Raw genomic sequence first — 21,987 nt, 5'->3', positions numbered from 1 at the left:
AGCATCTCACCCGGTCACTGGGTGGTGGTTTTATAAAAGCCTATGGGCCTTTTTCCTGTTCTTCACACTTTAATTGGTGGAGCCTTTGTTTCCAATGGATTAAACTACAGACAGGCAGGCCGACTTGATAAAAACCTGTGTTGATGAAGTGTACATCTCTCATTTGTGGAGAAGCGGGTTCTCCTTAGATATGCCTTTGCTCAAATTTTTGCCATGTGCTGACATGGACTAAATTCTGTGTACCTGTTTAGCTGTAACCATGTCACTTCTGCTAAACAGAACGATTCACCCTCAGGAGGAACGTAGCATTTTTAGTCTAATTCCTAGCTTTGGTGGCAGTGGAGAGAAAGACGGTAGGTGGTGACTTAAAGAAAGCAGGTTTAATGGTAATGTCTCAAGCATGGCTACCTTGCCAGAACTGTGATTCTCTTTTCTTACCCCTGATTGTCAGCTTGTCTTCTGAGGTAAATGGTGCCAAGCACTGGAAGGGGTCATATTGCACGGTGGGGCCGATTCTTCATGGTGTCTCCTAGCACAGAGCAGGCACGAATAGTGTCAAGAAACGAAATTCCTTCCAGCCTGCACTGCCTAGGACCAGGTCCAGGAACTGATGGTGGGTACCTTGCAAGTACACAGGATGAGGTGACTGACTAGCCATACAGGAAGGACAAAGCTTTTTGAGTGTAACCAAAACTACTGATGCACCCAACAACGTTCAAGGTTAAAATAGCAGTACTGGGAAAAGAAAACATTTCTGCTGTAGTTTGCAAGTAGGAAGAGGATGTTCCTTGACCGTCATTAAAATTTTATGCAGTAAACCACATCCTGTAAATTGGAAAAACAAGCTACATTTATTTTATTCAAACACAACATTACATTCTGAAGTTACACAAACCCCAACGTTTGTTCTCCTACACATACTTAGGTAGAATTCCTGCCTGTGTCTGGCTATTGTTATAAATTACATTCATGAATTGTTTTTGATAAAAACAATTGTTCACTAGGCAGAGTGACTTCACTATTGACAGAAACAGCAAATAAAAATAACCTCATAATGCAAGGAAGAAACAGGTAGGACAAAATCCAAAAAGACTAAAGAAAAAATAGATTTTCATTAATTATGTTCTCCTTCTGGTAACCGTCCCTGCTGAGCCTTCCATTAAGTCTAAGTCACTGCCAGTACTTTTAATACTCCACGATATAGAAAGCAGTACACAAGGCAGACATATCTTTAAAGCAGTGCTGTTTCAGCAGGTTTATAACTAACTGCACCACTTAGGTAGCCTGGCTTCAGTCTTGGCTCCATAAACACACACATCTGTCTTCCACGCACATAGGGAATAAGGTTACAGCAGTGCAGGATCAGTTACTTAGCCCCAGTCTAAAACAGTGTAACTGTTTGGACACAGTGGGACTCTCCGATTTATTTGGCAAGGTTGCAGGTCTTCTGCCAAGTCTGAACTACAGGCAACAGATAGGCGACAGAGTTCTTAAGATTCACACTGTAAACACTGGTTTGTGGCAATCCTGAACCAGCATGCAGTCATGAATTAAAGCAAAACAAACGTAGTTTCCTTTGTACACAGATCACTGACTAACGGGAGCTTGGAGTGCATCGCTTTCCTTCCATTAGTGGCCCAGAGTGCATTACTTTACAGACCACTTTTATATGTCATAACATGTAGTAATTTAGTTTTCCATCCCATCTCCTCCTTGTATAAATTCTGAAGAACTTGAACTTTGAACAATGCGTAGTTTTTAATCTTCCATCCCTTAGATGTTAGGGAAATGGTAGTTTGATTTCCTTGTTTTGCTGAAGTACTTCTTGCTGTCCAGAGCTGGCAGAACGTTACTGCTGGTTAACTGAGGCAGGCACTGCAACTAAAGCAGAAGTTACTCAGTGTGTATGTGTTTGAAATGAGAATAAAGCACACACTTCATTTTTTAACAGGAATATAAGCTATAGAACTATTTGTTCTGTAATTCTATACTTTTTAAAGTAAGAGTCATGGATCTGGTGTTCTACAACTGGACTGCAACCAGAGTAGCTCATTAGAGGTATTTCTTCCAAACATCCAGGGGAAAAAAAATACAGTTATATCCAGTGTCATAGAAATGGAAGATGTGAGTCAGTTGGATCCAGGAAATTATATGCTCTAGCAGTTCTCTGTCCTGCATTTCCAACTTCCCTGCATGTTACCAGCTCAGTATTACAGCTGTCATGGGGAATGTACATCGTTAGAAGAAAGAACTGCTGAATGACTCTTATCATGGGCAGGATTCGAAGGCTTGGGCTGGAGTCTGGAAAGAGTGAAACGGCAGCGAAATGTTTGCTTGGCCACTTCAGTTGCAGAAATGCCCACTGCATTGTCTAGCGTCTGGAAGTCAGCAAGGATTCACATCCCATCAGTAGTTACAAATGGAAGCGGGCATTTTTGCCATCTTTATAATTTGGGATTCAAAAGCATCAAGAAGATCCCAGAGAACTCTGAATTAAACCAGCTGTTCAGCTGCAGTTTGTTCAGCTATCCTGCTATACTTTGTCGGGAATGCACGTTCCTAGATAAACCCGATCTTTCCCATTGCTGTGCTGCTTATCTCCAGTGACTCAACGGAGCTGCAATGCAGAATTCGGTTTGTCCTGAGTTACTCGTTAGCCAGGAGATTCGTTTTCTCCTTGGGCTAAAATTAGATTGGTCCAGTGTGGGACCTCTGCCTCTCCCTTAAGTGCCAGGATGAGCAACTCTTGGGAACCAAGCAAAGAAAACGAGTTCCCTCGTTAGACAAAGAACATTAAATACTACTATGAAAATGTTACCCCTGGCACATGCTTCCGTGTCAGCTTGGCTGTTTTCCGAGCTGTTTTTTCATGTTCTTTCCCCGGATCTCCTGCCTCCCTAATACTGTCAAAATAGGGATGCTGCAGCAGCTGCTCACATGTCTGCCTCTCTGCAGGGTCCATATGAAGGCAGCCCTTAGAAAAGAACAAATAAAGAATCACACAGAACACTTGATAAAACCGTCTGCACAATTCCACCTACTCACAACAACCAACAACTATTCCCACAGATATATGCCTTCATTTTTTAAATTAATTCTAAGAGTCTGGCTTTTCAGAGTCAGCACAAAGCTTGCAAAGCAGCTAATGTTGAACAATTGGCTCTTCTGACACAAGGCATTGACAGAAACTGAGGCTACAGGAACAGCTACAATTGTGTGGTGTAGCAAACCATCACGTCTCAAAAAACAGTTAAGCCTATAACTTTCATTTGAACCAGAACAGCTTTCTTAAATGGGAATCCACTGCATCACTAGCTGTGTCGTTCCAGTGTTTAGCGTAGCACTATTGAAAGCTGCACCTTAGTTTTAATGCATTCATTCATCCTCAGTTTCCATTCAGTGCATCTTAACAGTGCAGTGTTTTCCATTTTCATGCTAAAGATGAGTGGATAAAAGAGAAATGGATTAAAAGTATTCCCCAAGTACCCTCGAGCTCTGTTTTCCTACGAATGTCTGATTATTCAGTAGCCAAATCTCAATTTGCCACCTGAATCAGACTGCATTTGCTAAGTCTCCGTGCAGAGCTCTTCCCCTAGTCCTGGGCACCCATCTCTGGGTGGCCCTGCTTGAGGCAGGGCTTGGACCAGTGACCTGCAGAGGTCCCCACCAACCTCAGCCATTCTGTGGTAGTTTGCATACCTTCATGAGAGCTAAAGCAGGGTGTGAAATACTGGGGAATTTCATTTCCAGTGGCTCCTGGAGGAAAAAAAAAGAGTGAGTGTACTCGTGTTAGCAAGTTTTTCTTTCACCAGCATACAGAGGCCCAGCTTTCCATAGCAGCGTGACCTGTACCTCCCCAAATTCATGTCACTTCACATGCTTAGCAGGGAGCTGCCTGCCATTACAGGTAGATTGGCTGCCGTGCCACCAGAAGTGGGGGAGAAGGAGCAGAGATTAATTATTTGATTGCTTTTCCACAGGGTATCAGTTAAAAAGTCATGAGAGGGGTTCAGCCACCTCCAAATGATATTGTAGCGTACATGCACAAAGTCACAGGCAAAGCTTTTGGATAGGGAAAAAGTTCTGCATGGCAAAGGATTGGCCAAGCTGAAAAGTAAAGCTTTTCCAGCTCTAGATCCAATGCAGGTAACCTGTACTCTAGGGAAAAAGAGGCAGGGGCATTTCTCTATCCAAGCACTGTGTCTCCTTAACAGATGGATTGCTGGGCAGTGCTAGGCGCAAGGGGAATGCATCCGAAGGGAGCTCTTACCATGCTCTCTGGGTCCGGAATTCTCACCCCGCTGAAGAACTGGTTGGTGCTGAACACCTGCTGGTGCCTGGGAATAAGATCCCCTTTGACCAAGAAAAAGAAAAAAAAGAAAAGTTAAATTGATTTGCTGTTTTTACAGCACCTGCGTTGAACGAGCTTATCCTCGAACAAGGCTGACAGCACCCAAGAGAACAATTAAAGAGGTGGAATTACCATCAAGTGAGCTGACAAAGTATTCTTTTGTGAAAATATCCATCCATCCAGCACACCAGTGACCGCACAGCCACCTGTCTGTGCTGAATGACAGGCAGGGCCACACATCTCTAGCTGCCTGCAGTCACAACTGCCTGGGGCCTCATGCTGGAAATAACGCCAAGAAATGCAGCTGCTGGGAGCAGTTTTTGGGGCAGGAGCACCCAGCTGCTGTGCCTCTTCCCCTCCAGGCTCCGAGGTTCTGTGCTGTGCAGCAGTGGTCAGTGTGAATTGTGGTCACTGCAGCTGGGGGCTGTAAAAACACAAATTTCTGTGCATCTCCTCACGCCAAATGCCTGGATCTTATCACTTCATTATTTGGGAAACTGCAAATTTGGATTTCCACTGGCAGAAAGACCCCTCAATAGGAGAATGAAGAATGCACTGGGAGGAGATGGAAGAAATACTAAGGTTTGTAACCACACCTGCTCCGTGCCAGCACCCAGTACCTCCACCGTGTGCCGGCTGAACGATGAGTGACAGCGTGCTGGGATGTGCTCAGGCATCATAGCTAGAGGGTGCTGTGCAAAAACCTACCGGGATCTGAAACTCCAGCCTCACCACAGAGCTGTGCTTCAGCCAGGAATCCTTCCCAAAGTGTTAGGCAAGAGCAGATGAGCAGCTCGCTGCCCTGCTCACACGGGACGCGACGGAGCTGCCCGGGCGGGGACGAGCGACTGGCAGGAGTCGCTGTTTGCTTTGGACGTGGGCACACGTTGTTGGCTGGGCTGTGTCCGCAGGGAGGCTGAGCGGGGCCCTGCCAGCCCACTGCCATACCAAAGCTCTGCTTCAGCCTTTCCGAAGGGAAAGGATCCCCACGAGGCAGCCTGCGCGCAAAAACAGGCCTGCCTTTTGACTGCTGCAAGGGGACCGACCACAATTGTTCCTGCTTCGTTAAAATTTAACTCCCATCGAAACCCTTTTTGTGCAGTCCTGAGGATGTTGTGTGGAAAAGGGCAGAAATGCAGCGTCGCTGCAGACACGCTGTAGCTGTTTCCCCAGTGCAGCCTCATCGTTGTTTTTTGAAGTTTGTCGCAGCTTGGAGCAAGCAAAATGTTTAAAATGAATTTAAAAAAAGAACCAGTGCAACAGCCAAAGCACCGTAATTACACAGCTTTGGCCAAGGAGCTTTTTGCTGTTGATTCTACCTCCATCGACCACTTGGATCAAAAGAGGATTTCTGGCTGAGACCCTGTCATTAAAAATAAACCAACTATAGCTCAGCTAACAGTGGCTCGAGTGTATTCTGGAGGATGAAGCAATCAAACTGGGTTTCTGGCTAGGGAGCTCATCTGTTTATAGCCACTCGTCACCTTTACAGTTTTGTAAATTGCTCAGTAAAAAATTACAGTTCTGTGTTCGTTCCAAGAATTTCATCTAAACAGGGGGGGGTTGTTCCTTCCCACCCCATAAACAAGATGTTACACACCAGCATTAAAAGGAAGCAACGAGACTGGATCAGTTCAAGTGTTAAATGGATAACAGCTCTTCTGTTCAACCTGTTTCAAAGCCAGAGTGGCTCCTAGAATTCCTGGGAGAGCAAAGACAAGCAGGTGGGACAGAGAAACAAAGTGTGCACGCTCTTTTTCGCTCTTTTTTTCACCCTGGGTGAATTCACCTCCCGCTGGCTGATTCCCAGCACAGAGGAACCCACTTCTTGGGCAGCTGCAGCCTGCCAGAGGTGTCGGGAGCCCTGAGGGATGCTTACCCAGGGTTTTTCGGATGAGGTACAGCTGGTCCACGTCGGACTTGCCAGGCCACAGGGGGACCCCGGCCAGCAGCTCCGCGAAGACGCAGCCGATGGCCCAGACGTCGACGGGGGGCCCGTACTGCGTGTCGCCCACCAGCAGCTCCGGGGAGCGGTACCACCGGGTGGCCACGTAGTCCGTGTAGTAATCGCTGGGCCCAGCTGGGGAGGGATCCGGGAGGAGAGAAACAAAAAGCAGAGCGGGATCAGAGCGAGGCAGGCACGCCGCCAGAGGTTTTGACGGATGTTGGGGCAGCAACGAGAGCACCTCCTGGACAGGGAAGAGCTACAGGAACAGGATGAGTCACCGGCCGCTCGCAGAACCCAACGTGGAAACATTTAGGGTTTGGGGAAAATCAAGACCAGATTTTTCTCGCACTGAAAATATGCGGAGCTTTGCAGCAGGACCCGGTGCCAGCCAGTGGTCACTTCTCAAAGCCCACATGATTTGTCTGAACAAGAGCTAAAAAAAAATAAATAAAATAAAAACGAAGGGGGTTATTATGACGGAAAATGTGAAGACATTGTTTGCAGAGACAGTGCCTTCTGCCAAAGGCGGCCCTCCTGCCAGGGAGCTCCAGCTGGGTCTCCAGCATTGCACAAGCAACGCAGGCAGCGCAGAGGTGCCCGAGCTGGCTGCAATCCAGCAGCTCCTGCACCACAGCAGTGCAGCTGCACCGGCGGGGAGCTCTGATGCAGTTTATTTACAGAGGCATTGGGCTGTCTGAGCTTGCTGCACGTAAACTGGCTTGGGGATCTGTACCCAGGCCTCTCCAAAGCCTCTTTCCCTGTGAAAACGTGCCAGCCCTTGTGCCAGCCCTTATACCAACCCTTATACGTTATAGGGATGATTTCCAGGCCCATCAAAGACAATTGAGTCTTGACTGGGGTTTAAAGCCTGAAGCTGCACTCCATTTGAGCCTCACATGTAACGGTCCGTGTGAGCAGCTGGCCAGCACTCACTCAGTATGCGAGCAAATCCGAAGTCACAGAGCTTGATGACCGAGTGTTTCGTTATCAGGATGTTTTCTGGCTTTACATCGCGGTGGATGCACTGGAAACAAACAACAAACAGACAAAAAAAACACACCCAAGGTTAGAAGCAAGTATTTCACCTGGCCCTCGGACAAACAACCTCTTCATTCAGCCACACACCCCGCGCAAATTGTGCCACGAATGTTAACCACGCAATCATTTCTGCTGGGAGAGAAGACGAAAGGATTTCTTAGGAGCAGCTAAAGTCACGTCCTGCTGGGCACGGCAATTACCTCGCCTGGGATGAGACATCGTGCACCCAGCCTTGCCTGCACAGATCCTTATCTCTCGGGCAGTACTGGCTGAGCTTGGGTTGTCGTGTACCTTAACCTGAAACCAGCTCTCTAGAAACCAGAAACCTTATGCAGGTTTGTATCACACACTCCTAATGAGGGGCTCAATTAGGAGAGATCCCGATGAGAGGGGCTGTTGTGTGTGGGGCTCCATGGGATCAGTTCCTCAATCAAGTCCAGGAACTGATTTCCTGATGATGATCTTGTGGACAAGCAAAGGGTTTTGCTGGCAAAGCAAACACCTTGGGCTTCTCCTAGCTGAGCTGGTGGTAAATTACTGTGTCTGCTCCCAAGGACTGAAATGCTCCTTGTTAAACCAGTGCCAGAAAAGGGCAACTGCATAAAAACTCATTACCTGTGATGTACAGCAGGCCAGACTGCATCTAATTGTTTCCTTGGCTTTAAAACTCCATTAAATCTTTCAGACTGAGAGAGGGAACAGAAAGAAACAGCAAAACAACAAATCCTGGAAGCAGGACAGACCCATGACCAAGTTCCTGCGTCTCAGCCGGACATAATTCTTCGAGCAAAGACAAAACACCCATTCCAGAGCAATCTCCTGCCAGCCTCCTAAACCTCAAGCACTGGCAGATAAACAAAACCAAAGACAACTCCCAGCTAAGTTTGCCTAATGGACTTCTCCTAAAGGCTCCTTTCCTCCCCTGCCTCTTAAAGCATCCCCACAGCATTCTGCAAAATGCTTGCCCTGCACAGAGCTCTCATCTCCCTCCAGAAAGCAGGGGAGGGGCTGTACGGCTGTTTTACTGCATCTAACTTTTGAAACCTCTTCACTGGCGACAGGATTCAGTTCCTGTGACTATCAGCAGAGGGACTTGCCGGGAAACCAGCAGCAGTTTGCTCAGGTCTGAGCTGGTGAGACATTAAGCCAGTTTTCTGAACATCAGCTGTAATATTACATGTGTTATAACAGGAAACATGACCCAGGGAACATATAAGGATATATTCTTGCTCAGCCTGGAAGCTGCTTTAAGGTCATTAGTGCAAATCATTTCTCGACAGCAAACCCAAGGGACCTGCGTGACTAAATGCAGCTGTTGTGGGCACACACTAATAGTTCAGATATGTGTTTTCTGTTGAAAATGGGAAATGGCACCTCTAACTTCTTCCCATGAAAACCCCGTAATCAGAGAAACGGCACCAGAATCTCTCATCCAAAGCCACGCTACTGCACTTGGTAGTGCTGGTCAGGGGACTTACGTTGTGTTTATGGCAAAAGTTCAGAGCTTGGAGAGTCTGCCAGGTTATACTCTTGACTAGATGCTCTGGCACCCTGTTGTAAAAAAGCACATTTTTTACTTTGGTCACAAAAATAACTTCACTATTACAGGAAAAAGGAAGAGGAGGCCTTTGAGTGCTAAACAATCATAGAGGAGTCTGAGCAAAGCAGTCGGGGACCAAGTCAGAAAATGCAGAGGACAAACACTAGCTGCATTATTTTGCTATAAATGTTACAAGAAACACACAAAAATCCTCAGCTCGTTGCTCTCCCACTGCAGGGAAGCTGTCAGGCTGGGCTGCTGATGGTAAAGGCTGTTTGTGCCTCTTCCCCTGCTTCAGAGCTGCAGCTGAGCCCTGCCTGCACCTCCTCAGAGAGCCCTGCAGAAGGTAAAGCTCTCCTCTCAGGCTGCCCTCCCAGCATTGCAGGAGCATCAGAGAGAAAGTCAACGCCAGTGCAATAAGACACGAGGATTTACGGTGACCAGGAGCGTTGCAGAGCATCTCGTACCACTCAGTCCCAGCAGCATAAGCCTGGTAACGGCGTGTCAGAGCCTGCAGGTCCGTGTCCAGTCCTGTCTCGTGGCTGTGCTTGGCACCCACACTTCCTCGCAGTCCTCCTGAAATGCCAGGGGGCATTTCTGCCTCTGCAGCAGCTCAGAATTGGAGGCAGTGAGGTAGCCACAATGGAGATGCATGCTCTGAGCTGCTATGTTGTCGTGTCATTGATTATGCAGAGTGGAGAGGTGCCCAAATGGGACAGGAAGGATGTTCCTGCAGGAGTATAAGGCCCTATTTTGGTTTGCGTCTCTGCTCCTTTCCTCCAGTGGCTGGCAATCGCTTCTGAGAAAAAATATTTGTTAAAAATTCAAAATTCAGCCTCCTCTCCTCTTCTCTGTCTGCCTGTAATGGTCTTCAACAACCCCAGGAAAGGCAGAGTGACAGTCTTGGCAGTTTCAAGCTCAAATCCAATTTTATTCCATATATCTAATGCTGTAAAAATTTTGATTCATCATAAATAATAAATTACAAAAAAGTTGCAAGAGGCTGGCTTTAAGATCCCCTCTGCTGTCAGTGCTGAAGGTCTTGTGCTGACACTGCTGTTGAAAAGCTTGAGGTTCCCTGCAGCAACACCCTAGAGCGATGAGTTCTGCACTGACAGCCTGAGAAAGGGACGATTTGGCCAAATTACCTGGAAACATCGTGCAAAGAGACATGTGCCCACCCATCTTAATCCCGACCACAACAGCCTTGGCCATCTGCAGATCAAAAGCAAAGCACGCAGCCAGGCGTTACACGTTCCCACTGCAGTTGTTGTGATGAATGCAAAGGAAATGTGAAGTGTTTTCTTCCAGGAGGGTTTTGGGTCCTCTCTTTGGGTTCCAGGTGAACAGGCTCAAACTGGGGTGGCTGCTGCTGAGCAGCTCCCAGCGCCACGTGCTGCGAGTGTGCTCTGTTCTCCTACAGCTCCGTACCACACAGAGAATACCAGGCTCTTGTTTACTCAGCCCCAAATTAGCCTCCTGCAGGCAATTCATTGAGCTTCAGGCCTGTGAAATGATTTATGAACTTGTGCTTAGCATTTCCATGGCACCAGCTCACGGTGAATAATTAGGGGTGAGCTATCTAGTGGGACTGTCCTTCATAACGTGTCAAAAGAATAAACCCTGTCCTGGAGAATGTGCCTTCTGCTCACGTAGCTCACACTTTGTGCAAGTGCCTGTGCAAAGAGGAGGCTCTCTGACCTTCCCGAGCTCTCTGAGGCTGTGCAGAGAGGAGCAGGCACAGCTCCAGGTAACTCTGCAGCAGGACACGAGATCTCTCAGCACTGGGGGCTGCTGCTGCCGAGCCAGCCAACGAGCACCCAAATGCTCGGGCTCGGCGCTCCGGTCACCTGGGTGAGCAGGGCAGGAGCAATTCTTTTGGATGTTGCTGCTGAGCCACAATAACAGCCCGAGTCCTGGGCGCCGTGCTGAGAAACCTCTCCTGTTCTTAACGAAATCCCTCTGGAAACTGCGGAGCAGCAACGGGCTCCCGTGGACACCCCCTGCCTCCTCTGCTGGAAGCTGTCAGTGCGGGACAGGTCACTCACCCCCAGGGGTGCTTGTCCAGCTCGTGGAGCACCGTGTGGTCGCAGTATTCGAAGACCAGATGCAGCTTCCTCTTCCTCCTGAAGACTTCCAGCAGGTTCACCAGGTTGGGGTGTTTCAGCTGCTGTAACACAGTGGAAGGACTCGTTAGCTGCTGCATGGCAGGGGGGGTGTTTGGGGAAAAGTGAGGGATGCGGTGCCTTCACCCCCCAGGATCTCAATTCCTCGAGCTGAAACCTTTTGCAGAAGCACAGCACAACGCGGGGAAATGGCACACGGGAGGAGCCCCCTAAGGCAAACGCACATTTAGGGACACCACGAGGAGGGGGCTTCAACCACGGGGTGAAGACAAAGCATTCAGAGAAGAAAGCAGGGAGGCAGCTGGGGGATGTTGGTGTTTCTTTTCAGATGATGCACGGCCCCGTCCACACTGCTTGCAGGGACGTGCACCGAGGCTTTAGGACACAGAAGCCCCAGGGTGAAGGATCACGGAATGCATTTTATTCAAACACATCATTGTAAATGCTCCTTACAAAAAGACCTTCCAGGGAGCTCACTGCCTCTGGACCCAAACTACTGAACCCAAACTACTCCGAGCCCTCAAGCAAGCCCCCCACGGGTGTATGGAACGTGGCTGTTCAGTCCTGCAGCTGGCTGCAAGGAGCTGATCTTTCTAAAGAGCATCTCCTACCACCCTCACATCCTGTTCCTTCAGTCTCTGTGAGGGGCCAGGGCTCCTGCCCACACCGTGTAAACCGTGTGGTGGCGTGGATTAAACCCAGATAACAACCAAGATTTCCTTCCTTTTCACTTCCTTGCTCCTTTCTGGTAGGTGTCCCCTCTCAGGGACAGGCGAGGCCAGAAGAGCTGCCAGCTGACTGTAACGCAAGAAGAAAGGAAACCAACGGTAACAGGAGACCTCTGGAAACCTCTGCCATTAACAGGTTGGTGGTATCGCCTTCAGGAGCGACTGTCGCAGGAGCTGGCTGTGTCGAGGCACCATCTCTGTGTCCTGGCTGTCCTCACGAGAGTGTGGAGCTGGATTTCTGGAGGGAGACAGCTTGGGCTTGAAGCACGAGGTCTGGCTGGGCTGGGGCTGCTCAGGGGGGACACAGCTTTGGGAACGAGCTCTGGTGGGCACGGGACCTGCAGAGGGTGCCCCTGGCACCACCCCACGCCCTGCTCACAGCCAGCCTCAGGTCAGGGCTCTGCAGGCATTCAGGCCGGCAGCTCTCCACACAAAGGAACTGCAAACCTGCGGGCTTCTCCCCATGGTTACAGCTGCTCCTGTGTGAAGACAGCAGGCGTTTCAGCCGCTCCTAGGGCACGGGGAGCAGGCAGGGACCCGTCTTTGGCTCTCTGCTTCCAGCCCTGCTCTCCCACCTTGCCTCCTGCGGCTCCTGGCCACAAAGCCCTTGAATCTACAAGGCGTTTGTTGTGCAGAATGGTGATTTATCAGCCTTACTGTGATTTATCAGCCCTACGGTGGTGATTTATCAGCCCTACATTCTTCCTCTGATGAAACCCAACCTCACTGCATCTTTGACAAACACCGAGTTGTTGCCTGAGCAAGGAACCACCTCAACAAACAAGCAAACAAACTGTTGCTATTTACAGGGAAAAAGCTGAAAAGACTTTTCTCTCTGCAGGTCTGCACTTGTTAAAATCAACACTGCCCCGACACAGGTCCTGCCACGGCCAGCCGCAGTTGTGCTGCTCTGTACCCTGCAGGGTGATGCACTGCCCATCTGCACGAGGGACTTTGCGATTATTTTCCTCTTCAGATCTCTTAGATCATTTCAATCTGAATGCATCTCCAGCATCGCTTACTAAAACAACCCAGCCACCTCTCATCCCTTTGCTTCAGAAAGGAGAAAACTGAGACTGCTTCTTCACATAACCTAACTGAAAAATTAATATTTTTTTCCCTAGATGATGACTCTTCGAGCCTCACATTCAGGCTTTCTTTACCTCTTTCTGTAGCAGGTAGGGAATCAGGCCTTCATATTCACAGAATCACAGAATTTCTAGGTTGCAAGAGACCTCAAGATCATCGAGTCCAACCTCTGACCTAACACTAACAGTCCCCACTAAACCATATCCCTAAGCTCTACATCTAAACATCTTTTAAAAAGACTTCCAGGGATTCCTTCGGCAATAACATTTACATCATTCATTTATATATAAATGCTCAATAAAAGACAAGCTGAGAGCACAAAAGAGATTTGGAGAGGAGAAATACAAGAAATACAGCAACCAGCTGAAATCCTGCACTTACTGTAAGCCTGAAAGTCACCTGGTTCCCAAAAAGCAAACCAGGGCAGCTCCATGGAAGGGAACATGGACAGCAAGGAGCGATCGACCGCTGCGACACCAATGGGCAGCGAGGGCTGGGAACAGCCTCAGGCAGAAATCAGCAACCAAGGAGCTATCAGTTTTGGGAAAGAAGTCTTAAAACACAACATCTTTCTCTGCAGCTTTCTGTGGGGTTTAGTTAACTTCAAAATCCTAAATCCCTGACAGTCTACAAGAACGCGTTGTATCCAGGCTGAATTGCGCGTTCCTTGTAAAAAAGCATCCTACTGAAAGCGTTCTATGTTATTTTAAAATGTAAAATAACCCAACACATTGTTATTATTGTTCTTTCATCAGTTCAACGTCAAAAAACATTTACATTGCTCTTCTGCAGGGAAGGGAGCTCACTGAAGATGGGGCGATGCCGGAGGTGTATAAAACCAGGAGTGCCCTGGAGCAAAAAGGGAACCCCCCACGTCTCCTACACAACCAGGGTGCTGCCACCCAGCACCAAGTCTGGAACAAATCAAGGGAAATACTTTTTTCACACAGCACATTGACGGCTGTGGCACTCGCTGCCTCAGGATGCTATGGAGACCAGATGAATACATGAGTGTAGAAAGAGATCAAACTCTCAGCAGAAGATGCCCGTGAGCGCCTGCTAAGCCTTAGTGCCTTTGGCAGCAGCTGGGTCTGTGCAAGGAAATCTTACCCCATCCTCTCCTTTCTCCTGGCTTTCTCCTCATTTCTGCACTCTCCTGGCCCACTGCCAGCAGGGTGGGCTACGTGAACCCGGGGTCTGACCCACTGCAAACATTCCTGAGCTTTTATTTCCTCAGGGAAGGAAACAGAGAGGCTGAACGCAAGCTCGGGACAGGCTGAGCAGAGGCGAGGTGCTGCTACCTTCAGCATGCGGACCTCCCGCAGGGCGATCTTCCTGATCACCGGGTCCTCCTCGGACTCCAGGAACTTCTTGATGGCCACCACCTGCCCCGTGTCCTTGTTGCGGCACTTGAAGACGACGCCGTAGGAGCCCTCCCCGACCTTGCCCAGCTTCTCGTAGCGCTCCATGGCGCCGAGCCCGCCTCACGCCGCCACCTCGCCTCAGCGCGGGGCTCCCGCCGTGAGGCGGCTCCCGCCAGGCGCTGAGGGGAGGGAGGAGGAGGAGGAGGAGGAGGAGGAGGAGGAGGAGGAGGAGGAGGAGAAAAAGGAGGAGGAAGATGAGGAGGAGGAGGGGAAAGAAGATGTGGAGGAGCCGCCCCTAGGGACACGGGGCCAGCCGGGAGCCGCCGCCGCTTGCTCTGCCCCCTGCCGAGGCTCTCCCGCCCTGCTCTGCTGTGGGGGGGCTGCGCGGCGCTGGCGGCCTCTGATTTTTTTATATATATTTTATTGGAGAGGATTTTGGGTGCCCAAACACAGCTGGATTTGGTGTGGAGCCCAGATGTTGCATCGTCTCCCCCACACAGCTCGAGCACCTCAAGTGCTTGCCCCCTGCTGAGCTTCCACTAGGAGCTTGTCCCTTGCAGCGTTCCCGTCTCTTACCTTTATATCACCTTTTCTTGGGCACCCATTTAGGTCCGTGACTGCTTACCCAGTTCCTGATGCCCTAACGAGGTGGCAATCTTCTTCCAGTTGATTTGTAGAAATTCAGCTCTGTGTAGATCCTCTGCTCCACGCAGCGTTCTGGGATAAGGTTACCTCCTGTCGCACCACCAATCCTTTCTTTCCCAAGGTCTTTTCTGAATACTACCCAGAACAAAAGGGGCACCATTTCTGTTTCTTCCTAAGCCACATCTATCAGCGATAACTCTCCCCGTGTTGCCACACACGGTCTCTTTCTGGTTCTTTGCGTACCCTTTCATTTTTATGACAAATGTGTCTCCTCTCAGCAGTACTACCCAGTCACTGAGATGCTCCTGGCTCTGTCAAGACTTGCAATCAAAGCACCAGACAAATGCTGTGAGCCAACTAAACTTCCAGCTGCTTTTCTGAGGAAATCATCTGATAGAGTTGTCCCCAAGAGAGACCTGCAGAGCTCCCTCAGAGAGAGAGGTCCATGGACTACGCCGCTGTGGAAGCTCCTCAGATGAGAGGTCAGCCCCAAACGTCATTCCCAGACACCCCATACAGGCCACACCACACCTCGGTATCAAATAAAGCATAGTTTATTTGGCATAGACTGAAATGAACTGCAACAGAAATTGAAGTAGAACAAAGCCTAGTTGCACAAACTGGAACGAGTGCAGTTAGAGTCTCAGTTACAATCTAATGCATAAACAAGGTAAAAAAGTACATTTCAGAGTCTCCCAGTCTTCACTTTTTTTACTCAGAGACATAGTGGCTCACTGATGCATTGTACCTCTCATCTTTTGAAGAGATGTCATCACAAGTACAGTTTTAGTTCTCAGTTACAATGAATTTGATCAGGAAATCAAGAGACTAATTACGTGCTGCTTTTCAAATACTGTCTGTACTTCAAAGAGCACTAGGAGCCTGTTTTAAGGCTTTCAAGTTGAGTACATGCACCTTGTGCATCGAATAACTAATACTTTGATATCTGTCAAAAGACTCATGAGGGGGAGAGCAAGCTTTTGCTTAATAAACTCCAAAACCACACGCTAGGCTTTCTCAACCCTGGCTGAAATGTCACAAAAACATACAAGGATACAGACGATACCAGATTAACTTAAACAGCCTAACAATACAAATCACACTAGTCAGAGTCACCCAGACTGGCCAGTCCAGCTAGGAAACATGCTAATCAGTTGTGCCATACTCCCCTAAGAGTAACAAGTGAGGTTTTACACTAGGAAACAGTATCTTGCAGATTATATAAAAAAATGCCACTGTCTATAAAACCAGACCAGATAAAGCATTTCAGAATAAACCATGAGAAATGCTTTAACAGCTAAAAAGGAAGTTTGATTACAGGAGGGCTTTCCTGGATTCCTTCTTTATAATTCAGCAAATCACCAGTCATTCATGTCATTCAAAGAAAAATACTTTCAGTTCATTATTTTTGCATGACAGTGTCCTGACCTAGTAGTTATTTACTCCAGTTATCCCCCATAAATACTCATATTTTATTCACACATTTCTCTACTCTTTGAGAGATCTTTAAGTCTTTTCAAAGATGAAGCCAAAATTACCTTCTGCAGTGAATAAAGTAAGTTATGTGAAAACATTTGCTCTACAACATCTATACCTGGTGCTTCACTTTTTCATCAAGGTTGTTGTCATCTATGAGTTACACAATTTTAGAGTTAGTCACCAATCATTGTTACCTATAGACTAGGTCAGTACTAGAGAATTTAATTTCCTTAAAACAAAATTTAAATGTCTCTTTTAACACTGCTGATCCAATTACAGCTGACCACTTAAAACATTTTCAGTACATTGCTTGTGGGCTGATTTTCAAGTTCTATCTGTACACTTAGTATTTATTAAACCTTGATAAGGTTTCAGAACTGAAAAGCTTGACTTGATTTAAATACCAAGTCAGTAACAAGAATTAGTTTTGAATGACAATGCTAAGTGGATAAAATGCTAAATTGTGTGCAGGTTTGTCTTTTTTTTTTCCTTTCCATAACGTAAAACTCCAGCTGTACCTCGTAACAAAAAGACATTACTGATTCATCACATGTGATGAATTAATTCCATCTATGTTAAATTATGAATCAAGTAGTCTGATGCCTAAGCAGATAACCCAGCGCTCTGTTCGCCAGGCTGCGAGTTAAGATCAAACCAGCCCAGTTCTGCTCTGTCAGTAAAGCCTTGAGACAGGCCAAGCTGCTGTAACACACTTACCTTTAATGCTTTAATAAAATGACTTGTGAAGCTTTCTCAGGGTAGCAGATCACAGGAGTTGAATAAATGGCAGCAGACTGAAGGATTTAATTTAAAAAACCCTCCCTTCAAATTTTAATGAACTGCTACTGTATCTGCCTATGGACTGTGTTTACTTACATCAAAGCTAGCAGGTTAATATGAGGTAGTAGAACCAGATGCTATCCTGTAGTCAGCCTATATTTATATTTCATGGTACCTCAGGAATTTCAATTAATGAGGAAGACAAAAGGAACCAATGTGACTCTTTAATGGAGAAATAAAAAGAGAAAGAAAATTGCAGATGACAAAATAGGGAAAGGGAAAAGGTGATTGAAAGCTTTAATATAGAGTACGGGTTCTTATCATATTTATTTATACTACACAGCTGGGGAATTAACCATTTCCAAACAACTGTCTGACTGAAGACAGCTGAACGACTGCACGGACAAAAAAGCTCCTAAGTTCAGCCATCGCTAACAGGCTCCCCTTTGGAATAGTATAAATAAACTATACGTCATGGGCAGTTCGATACATGATACTTTCATTCATTAAGGATGATGACCAGGTACAATTTCCATTTCACGTCACGAGGCTTATCCCTAATTTATGAAAATAAAGCATATATATTTTGTACATTTATATATATATATAAATATATATATATATAAAAAATACACACTGCCGGTCAACTTAATACACATGCGCACATGCACACACACACGTATGTATATTGTACACACCCACCCAGTAGCAACATGTCTGATATCAATATTATATTTTGTGTACACACACCCTACATCTAGTAAATAAGAAAATCCCTTTTATGGCAATTCTGCAGGCAAAAAATCAATACAAAATACTTCGTTGTACAAAACTGCATTTTTACAAGATCAACCAACATTGTAACATACCCCTCAATAATGCACTACATCTCTACAAGAAAAAAGAATAATCAAATCTTTATACAATTGTAAAAAAACCTGTAAGCTGCTCTGCAACCTTCCTTTGCTAAAAGTTAGATACATTACACCATTCTAGCAGCAGATTAATAAATAAGGATTAAATAGTCTATTATACAAAGCCATACTGAATGGCAGATTTAAAAACAAAAAGCTTTGCTGATACTTTCACTTCCTACACAAAACTTTTTTTTATTAAGAATAAGACTCAGTATAAAACAAGGAAACAGCCAGCACTATATCTGTATCTACAGAAGATAAGGAAAATCCAAGGGAAGTCAAATATTTAACAGTTATGGCACCTTTACTGAATAACATTATTTTAAAGGCTCTGTTTCCCTACAGCTAATGAGTAAAGGGCTATTTATCTCTCAGCTTTTATTAAGCAAACTTGATATAACCAACCACACAGTGGCAAGAGACAGAACCAGCTGTTCCCAGCTGCAAAAATGAACTGATTTCCACCCTAAAACAGCATCATTTAGGTGACAAGAAAAGAAACGGCAAGTCACAGTCCTGCTTGTACTGAGTTTCCTAATGCTCCTTTTTTCCTCGTGTGGTGAATTCACTGGTATTTGCGTTAGGTTACTGTTGCTTAGTAACTATTTTCATGTCCAGCCAAGATGTAGAGATTGCTGTGTGCAGTCGGGTTTTCTGTTGGCCTGCTTTCCAGCACTACCACTCTGCAATCAAACACAAACAAAATCCAAAATCGTTAGTGGCAAAAATATGAAGCACATAGTTTAACTACCAAGGAAGAACAATCTTGTTGCTCACAGGTTTTTAAAGATTAGAGAGATACAGGTACTCCTAAATGTTTTGTGCATTTTATTCTTTAAACCAGTTACCTCCTGTAGCATCCCTTCTGTAGCAAGCCTAAAGCAGAACGCACAAGGAACAGAGAACTAGAAGCAGCTCCTTGAACCAAAATTTACCCCTGTCACCTGTAGACGTGTAATATGTTACAAATCTCTTACAAAATGGTGTACTCCACTCTGAAATAAGCTACGTCCTCTGCTTCTATTGGGAAGCTATCTCAGAGCCACAGTGCTGTGAAAAGACACAACCCTCCTATCATCCACAGCCTGAATATGTTTATATCTCCTATGGTGAGTATCAGCCGCTAACCTAAACAGTTCTCCCTAAAAATGCTCATCACCCAGTGGGTTCATAGGGAACACTCAACCCCTCCCAGCCTTCATCCTGCTGGTAACAGTCCTGGATGCTCCTCTGGGTACCTTGCTCTCCTGGTCTCTACACGTCTGTGCTGTGCTGAACCCTGACAGTCACCTCATCAGCTGATAGCCCCTGTCCTCCTGTCTGCTTTCCAGCTGCTTGACTCCCTCATTTCCCTACACCAGGTCCCACGACTACATTCTGTCATTTTTTTTTGTTGTTTCTCTCTGCTTTTTGTTTTCCACTGGCTTTTCCAATAAGCCAAATGTGCCATTTGAACTCCGAGGTGGATTTCTCAAAGGAAGCCTATCTCAGGGTTAGCAGTGCACACACTCTCCTCCCATATCACGTTCCTCAGATGGTTTTCATACAAAGTCTCACCCTTAACAGCCTCTGTCCCTGCTCTTCACTTCTGTAACTCAGTAGTTCTTAAGTGATCCAGGCCAAAAATGTGTTACCACATCTCACTCAGATGTATGTCATAAAAAAAGACTCCTGCTCTGTCCATACAGTGATGCAAAAATACAGAAGGAAGGATTTGGCAGTTCAATAAGAATGGACGAAAATGGCTTCTCTGCAAACCTGCACATAGCAGGACTTCAACCTTTTCTCCAGCCTCGGAAACACCTTGGTATTTAGTACCGAGTTGTTATTGATGTGCAGGTCTTCCATAGAAGTTCAAACTGAACCAGCCAAGACACTGCTTTCCATCCCTCTACGTGTTTAGTACACTCGTGTTCACCAGCCCAGAGAAATTAGGCAAATTTGAGCCATTTAAAGGTACCAAATCCAGCACGCAACAAAGATTCACTGATGGGGGTGCAGTACATGCCTGGAACTTACAAAAATGGCATTTTTACAGCAGTGGACCTTAGCAAAAGCTTATTCTTGTAATAAAATGCCCCCTGCTCTGCTGGGGATCGCTGGGAAGGAAATCACCACTGCCTGCCTGCAGGAGGGGGATACCAGACAGAAAAGACAGAGGACGCGTTGTCAGAGGTTGTGTTGTATTTACATTTTTGGGATCTCAGAGTCGGCTCTGGTAAGGGCCCTCAACTCCAACCACAGTGATCAAGCACAATGGGCCCTCGGTGACTCACACACGCAGCCAAGACTTCAGGTGCCTCCTGCATAGGCTACTCCTGTTCTCTTTCTCTCTCTCTCTCTCTGGACGGGGGATCCAAGAACGTAACCACACAAAATTATGGTTTACTTACAGAAAGTGAGTCAGAGCCAGGTTGCCCGCAGGCCAAAGGAGGGAGCAGAAGCTCAGGTACCAGGACTCCTTTCTTGCCTCATGACTCACGTCTGCTTACACACTCAGCGCTCTGACTGCCTGAGAAGCCACAAGTACCTGTGTCCAAACCCACGGCACTGGGGCAGCTTCTGCCAAGGATTCAAACCTGGGCTGAGCAGCGTGTGCTACCCCCTGCCCACAGGGGTTAGGAGTAACAGGGTGAATTTAGACCACCTTGCATTAAAACCTCTAAGTGCTGTAGTTTGCTCCACAACTTCCAGGCCTCAAGGTCCAGAGCAAAAAGGCTTTTTTAGAAGTAATTTGCTGCCAAGATAATGTCAGTTCACCACAAAAATCTATCTCTGCAGTGAAAAGTTAGTGGGGGAGTTACAGGAGCTCTTTGAAATAATTTTGGATGTAAATCACTAATGAATTTTTTGGCTATTGCAGGCAGAAACAGTGTTACTGCCTCCCCCACAACTGCCTCCGGATGGATCTGTTGTGAGATGGAACCCAATTCCAGCTGGGAGTTAGAGAGCTGATTGAAAGAAAATAGGTTTACATTCCCAAGGTGATTACCTGTCTGATCCCAGTAAGCGGAAAACCCTGGTTTCATCTGATATCTCTTGGGTAACCTGTAGAAAAATGGAGATATGAGTCCATTTCAGTGGCAAAATGAAATGTATTGGTCTGAGCCAGAAGACAAAAAACAGATCAGTCTCTTCAACAACTCAAATATAGTGCAAATTACACAACTGAATCATAAAAACTGATACTAAGTAGTGTTCTACATTTCCTCAAGTAAAACTTACTTTAAATAATTTTTGTATTGGAGAGCATTATCAGTCTAGAAGACTTGGTGGCATGGATGGACTATGTTGATCAAATCTTGGTCCACAGAAGGCGAGACTAGCTTTCCCCTGCATTTTTACACAGGATGCTATTGAATAGGGCGATGTCCTTTTTGAAAAAAAATCATACTTCTTTGTTTTCCAAAGGGATGCTGTTTGTTTTTCCTTTTTTAAGGGAATACTCCCAACTAGGGTTTTTTCATGAGATCCAGGAAACCCAAGTGCTGCATACACCAGATCTGTGCTGCCTCTGTGCAGAACCAGTCTAGGAGTCTCTGAATGACACTCTTGGAAACAGAGCTGCTTAAAGCATGTCTGTGAGCTCTACTGAGAGCAACACACAAGGGGAAATCAAAGAACCAGCAAGCTGCTACAATGACAATGTGAAGCACAAGCATTATCACTGGGGAAGCAGTTAGAGGGGCCAAAGGATCAAGCAGTAAATGAGGAATAGGACAAAGTTAAACCAGGAGAGGCTGGGAGATTACTCACTTCATCTGACTTGAAGCTTTTCCCCTGCATGCCGTGTTTCCAGAAGGCTAGCACACTGTCTTGAAGGCACACTGCAAGAGAAGAAACAAAAATCAGACCCAAGCGTGGCTTATCCGAACCAAGAAAACGTGGGCTTCTCACCAACAATGATAATGGGAAGCATGTGGATAATAAAGTCCATGGTGAGACTTCAACTCCTGACAGACCAAAACTCTAAAATCACTGT

General features: G+C 46.6%; 2 protein-coding genes across 6 annotated transcripts in view; both read right to left on the bottom strand.

Annotated features, from left to right (window-relative positions):
• Positions 1 to 832: 832 nt before the first annotated feature.
• CDKL1 (cyclin dependent kinase like 1) lies at positions 833 to 14,576 on the bottom strand. 2 transcript variants are annotated; one of them, XM_084521501.1, is made up of 9 exons: positions 14,122 to 14,576; positions 10,926 to 11,047; positions 8,816 to 8,888; positions 7,233 to 7,323; positions 6,231 to 6,431; positions 4,271 to 4,353; positions 3,700 to 3,756; positions 2,819 to 2,974; positions 833 to 1,881 (listed from the first exon to the last, which is right to left on the bottom strand). In XM_084521501.1, exons 1-9 carry the CDS (start codon positions 14,287 to 14,289, stop codon positions 1,774 to 1,776), a joined length of 1,059 nt encoding a protein of 352 aa, XP_084377627.1. In that variant the 5' UTR covers positions 14,290 to 14,576; the 3' UTR covers positions 833 to 1,773. The 2 variants fall into 2 exon arrangements, with proteins under 2 accessions (XP_084377627.1, XP_084377628.1); XM_084521502.1 differs by lacking the exons at positions 10,926 to 11,047; positions 14,122 to 14,576 and adding an exon at positions 9,345 to 10,913.
• Positions 14,577 to 15,365: 789 nt separating this feature from the next.
• The window catches only part of MAP4K5 (mitogen-activated protein kinase kinase kinase kinase 5), a 68,305-nt gene continuing 61,683 nt past the window's right edge, over positions 15,366 to 21,987 (bottom strand). For all 4 annotated transcript variants that reach the window (XM_084521490.1, XM_084521488.1, XM_084521489.1 and 1 more), the window contains 3 exons: positions 21,762 to 21,832; positions 20,998 to 21,053; positions 15,366 to 18,688 (listed from right to left, as the gene is read on the bottom strand). In XM_084521490.1, coding sequence (XP_084377616.1) covers positions 18,601 to 18,688; positions 20,998 to 21,053; positions 21,762 to 21,832 — 215 coding nt within the window. In that variant the 3' untranslated portion in view covers positions 15,366 to 18,600. The remainder of the gene's footprint in view (positions 18,689 to 20,997; positions 21,054 to 21,761; positions 21,833 to 21,987) is intronic.

Source organism: Aythya ferina (genome assembly GCF_964211825.1).
Source record: "Aythya ferina genome assembly, chromosome: 5".
Classification (NCBI taxonomy): Eukaryota; Metazoa; Chordata; class Aves; order Anseriformes; family Anatidae; genus Aythya; species Aythya ferina.
This window is presented reverse-complemented; position numbering and strand designations above follow the sequence as displayed.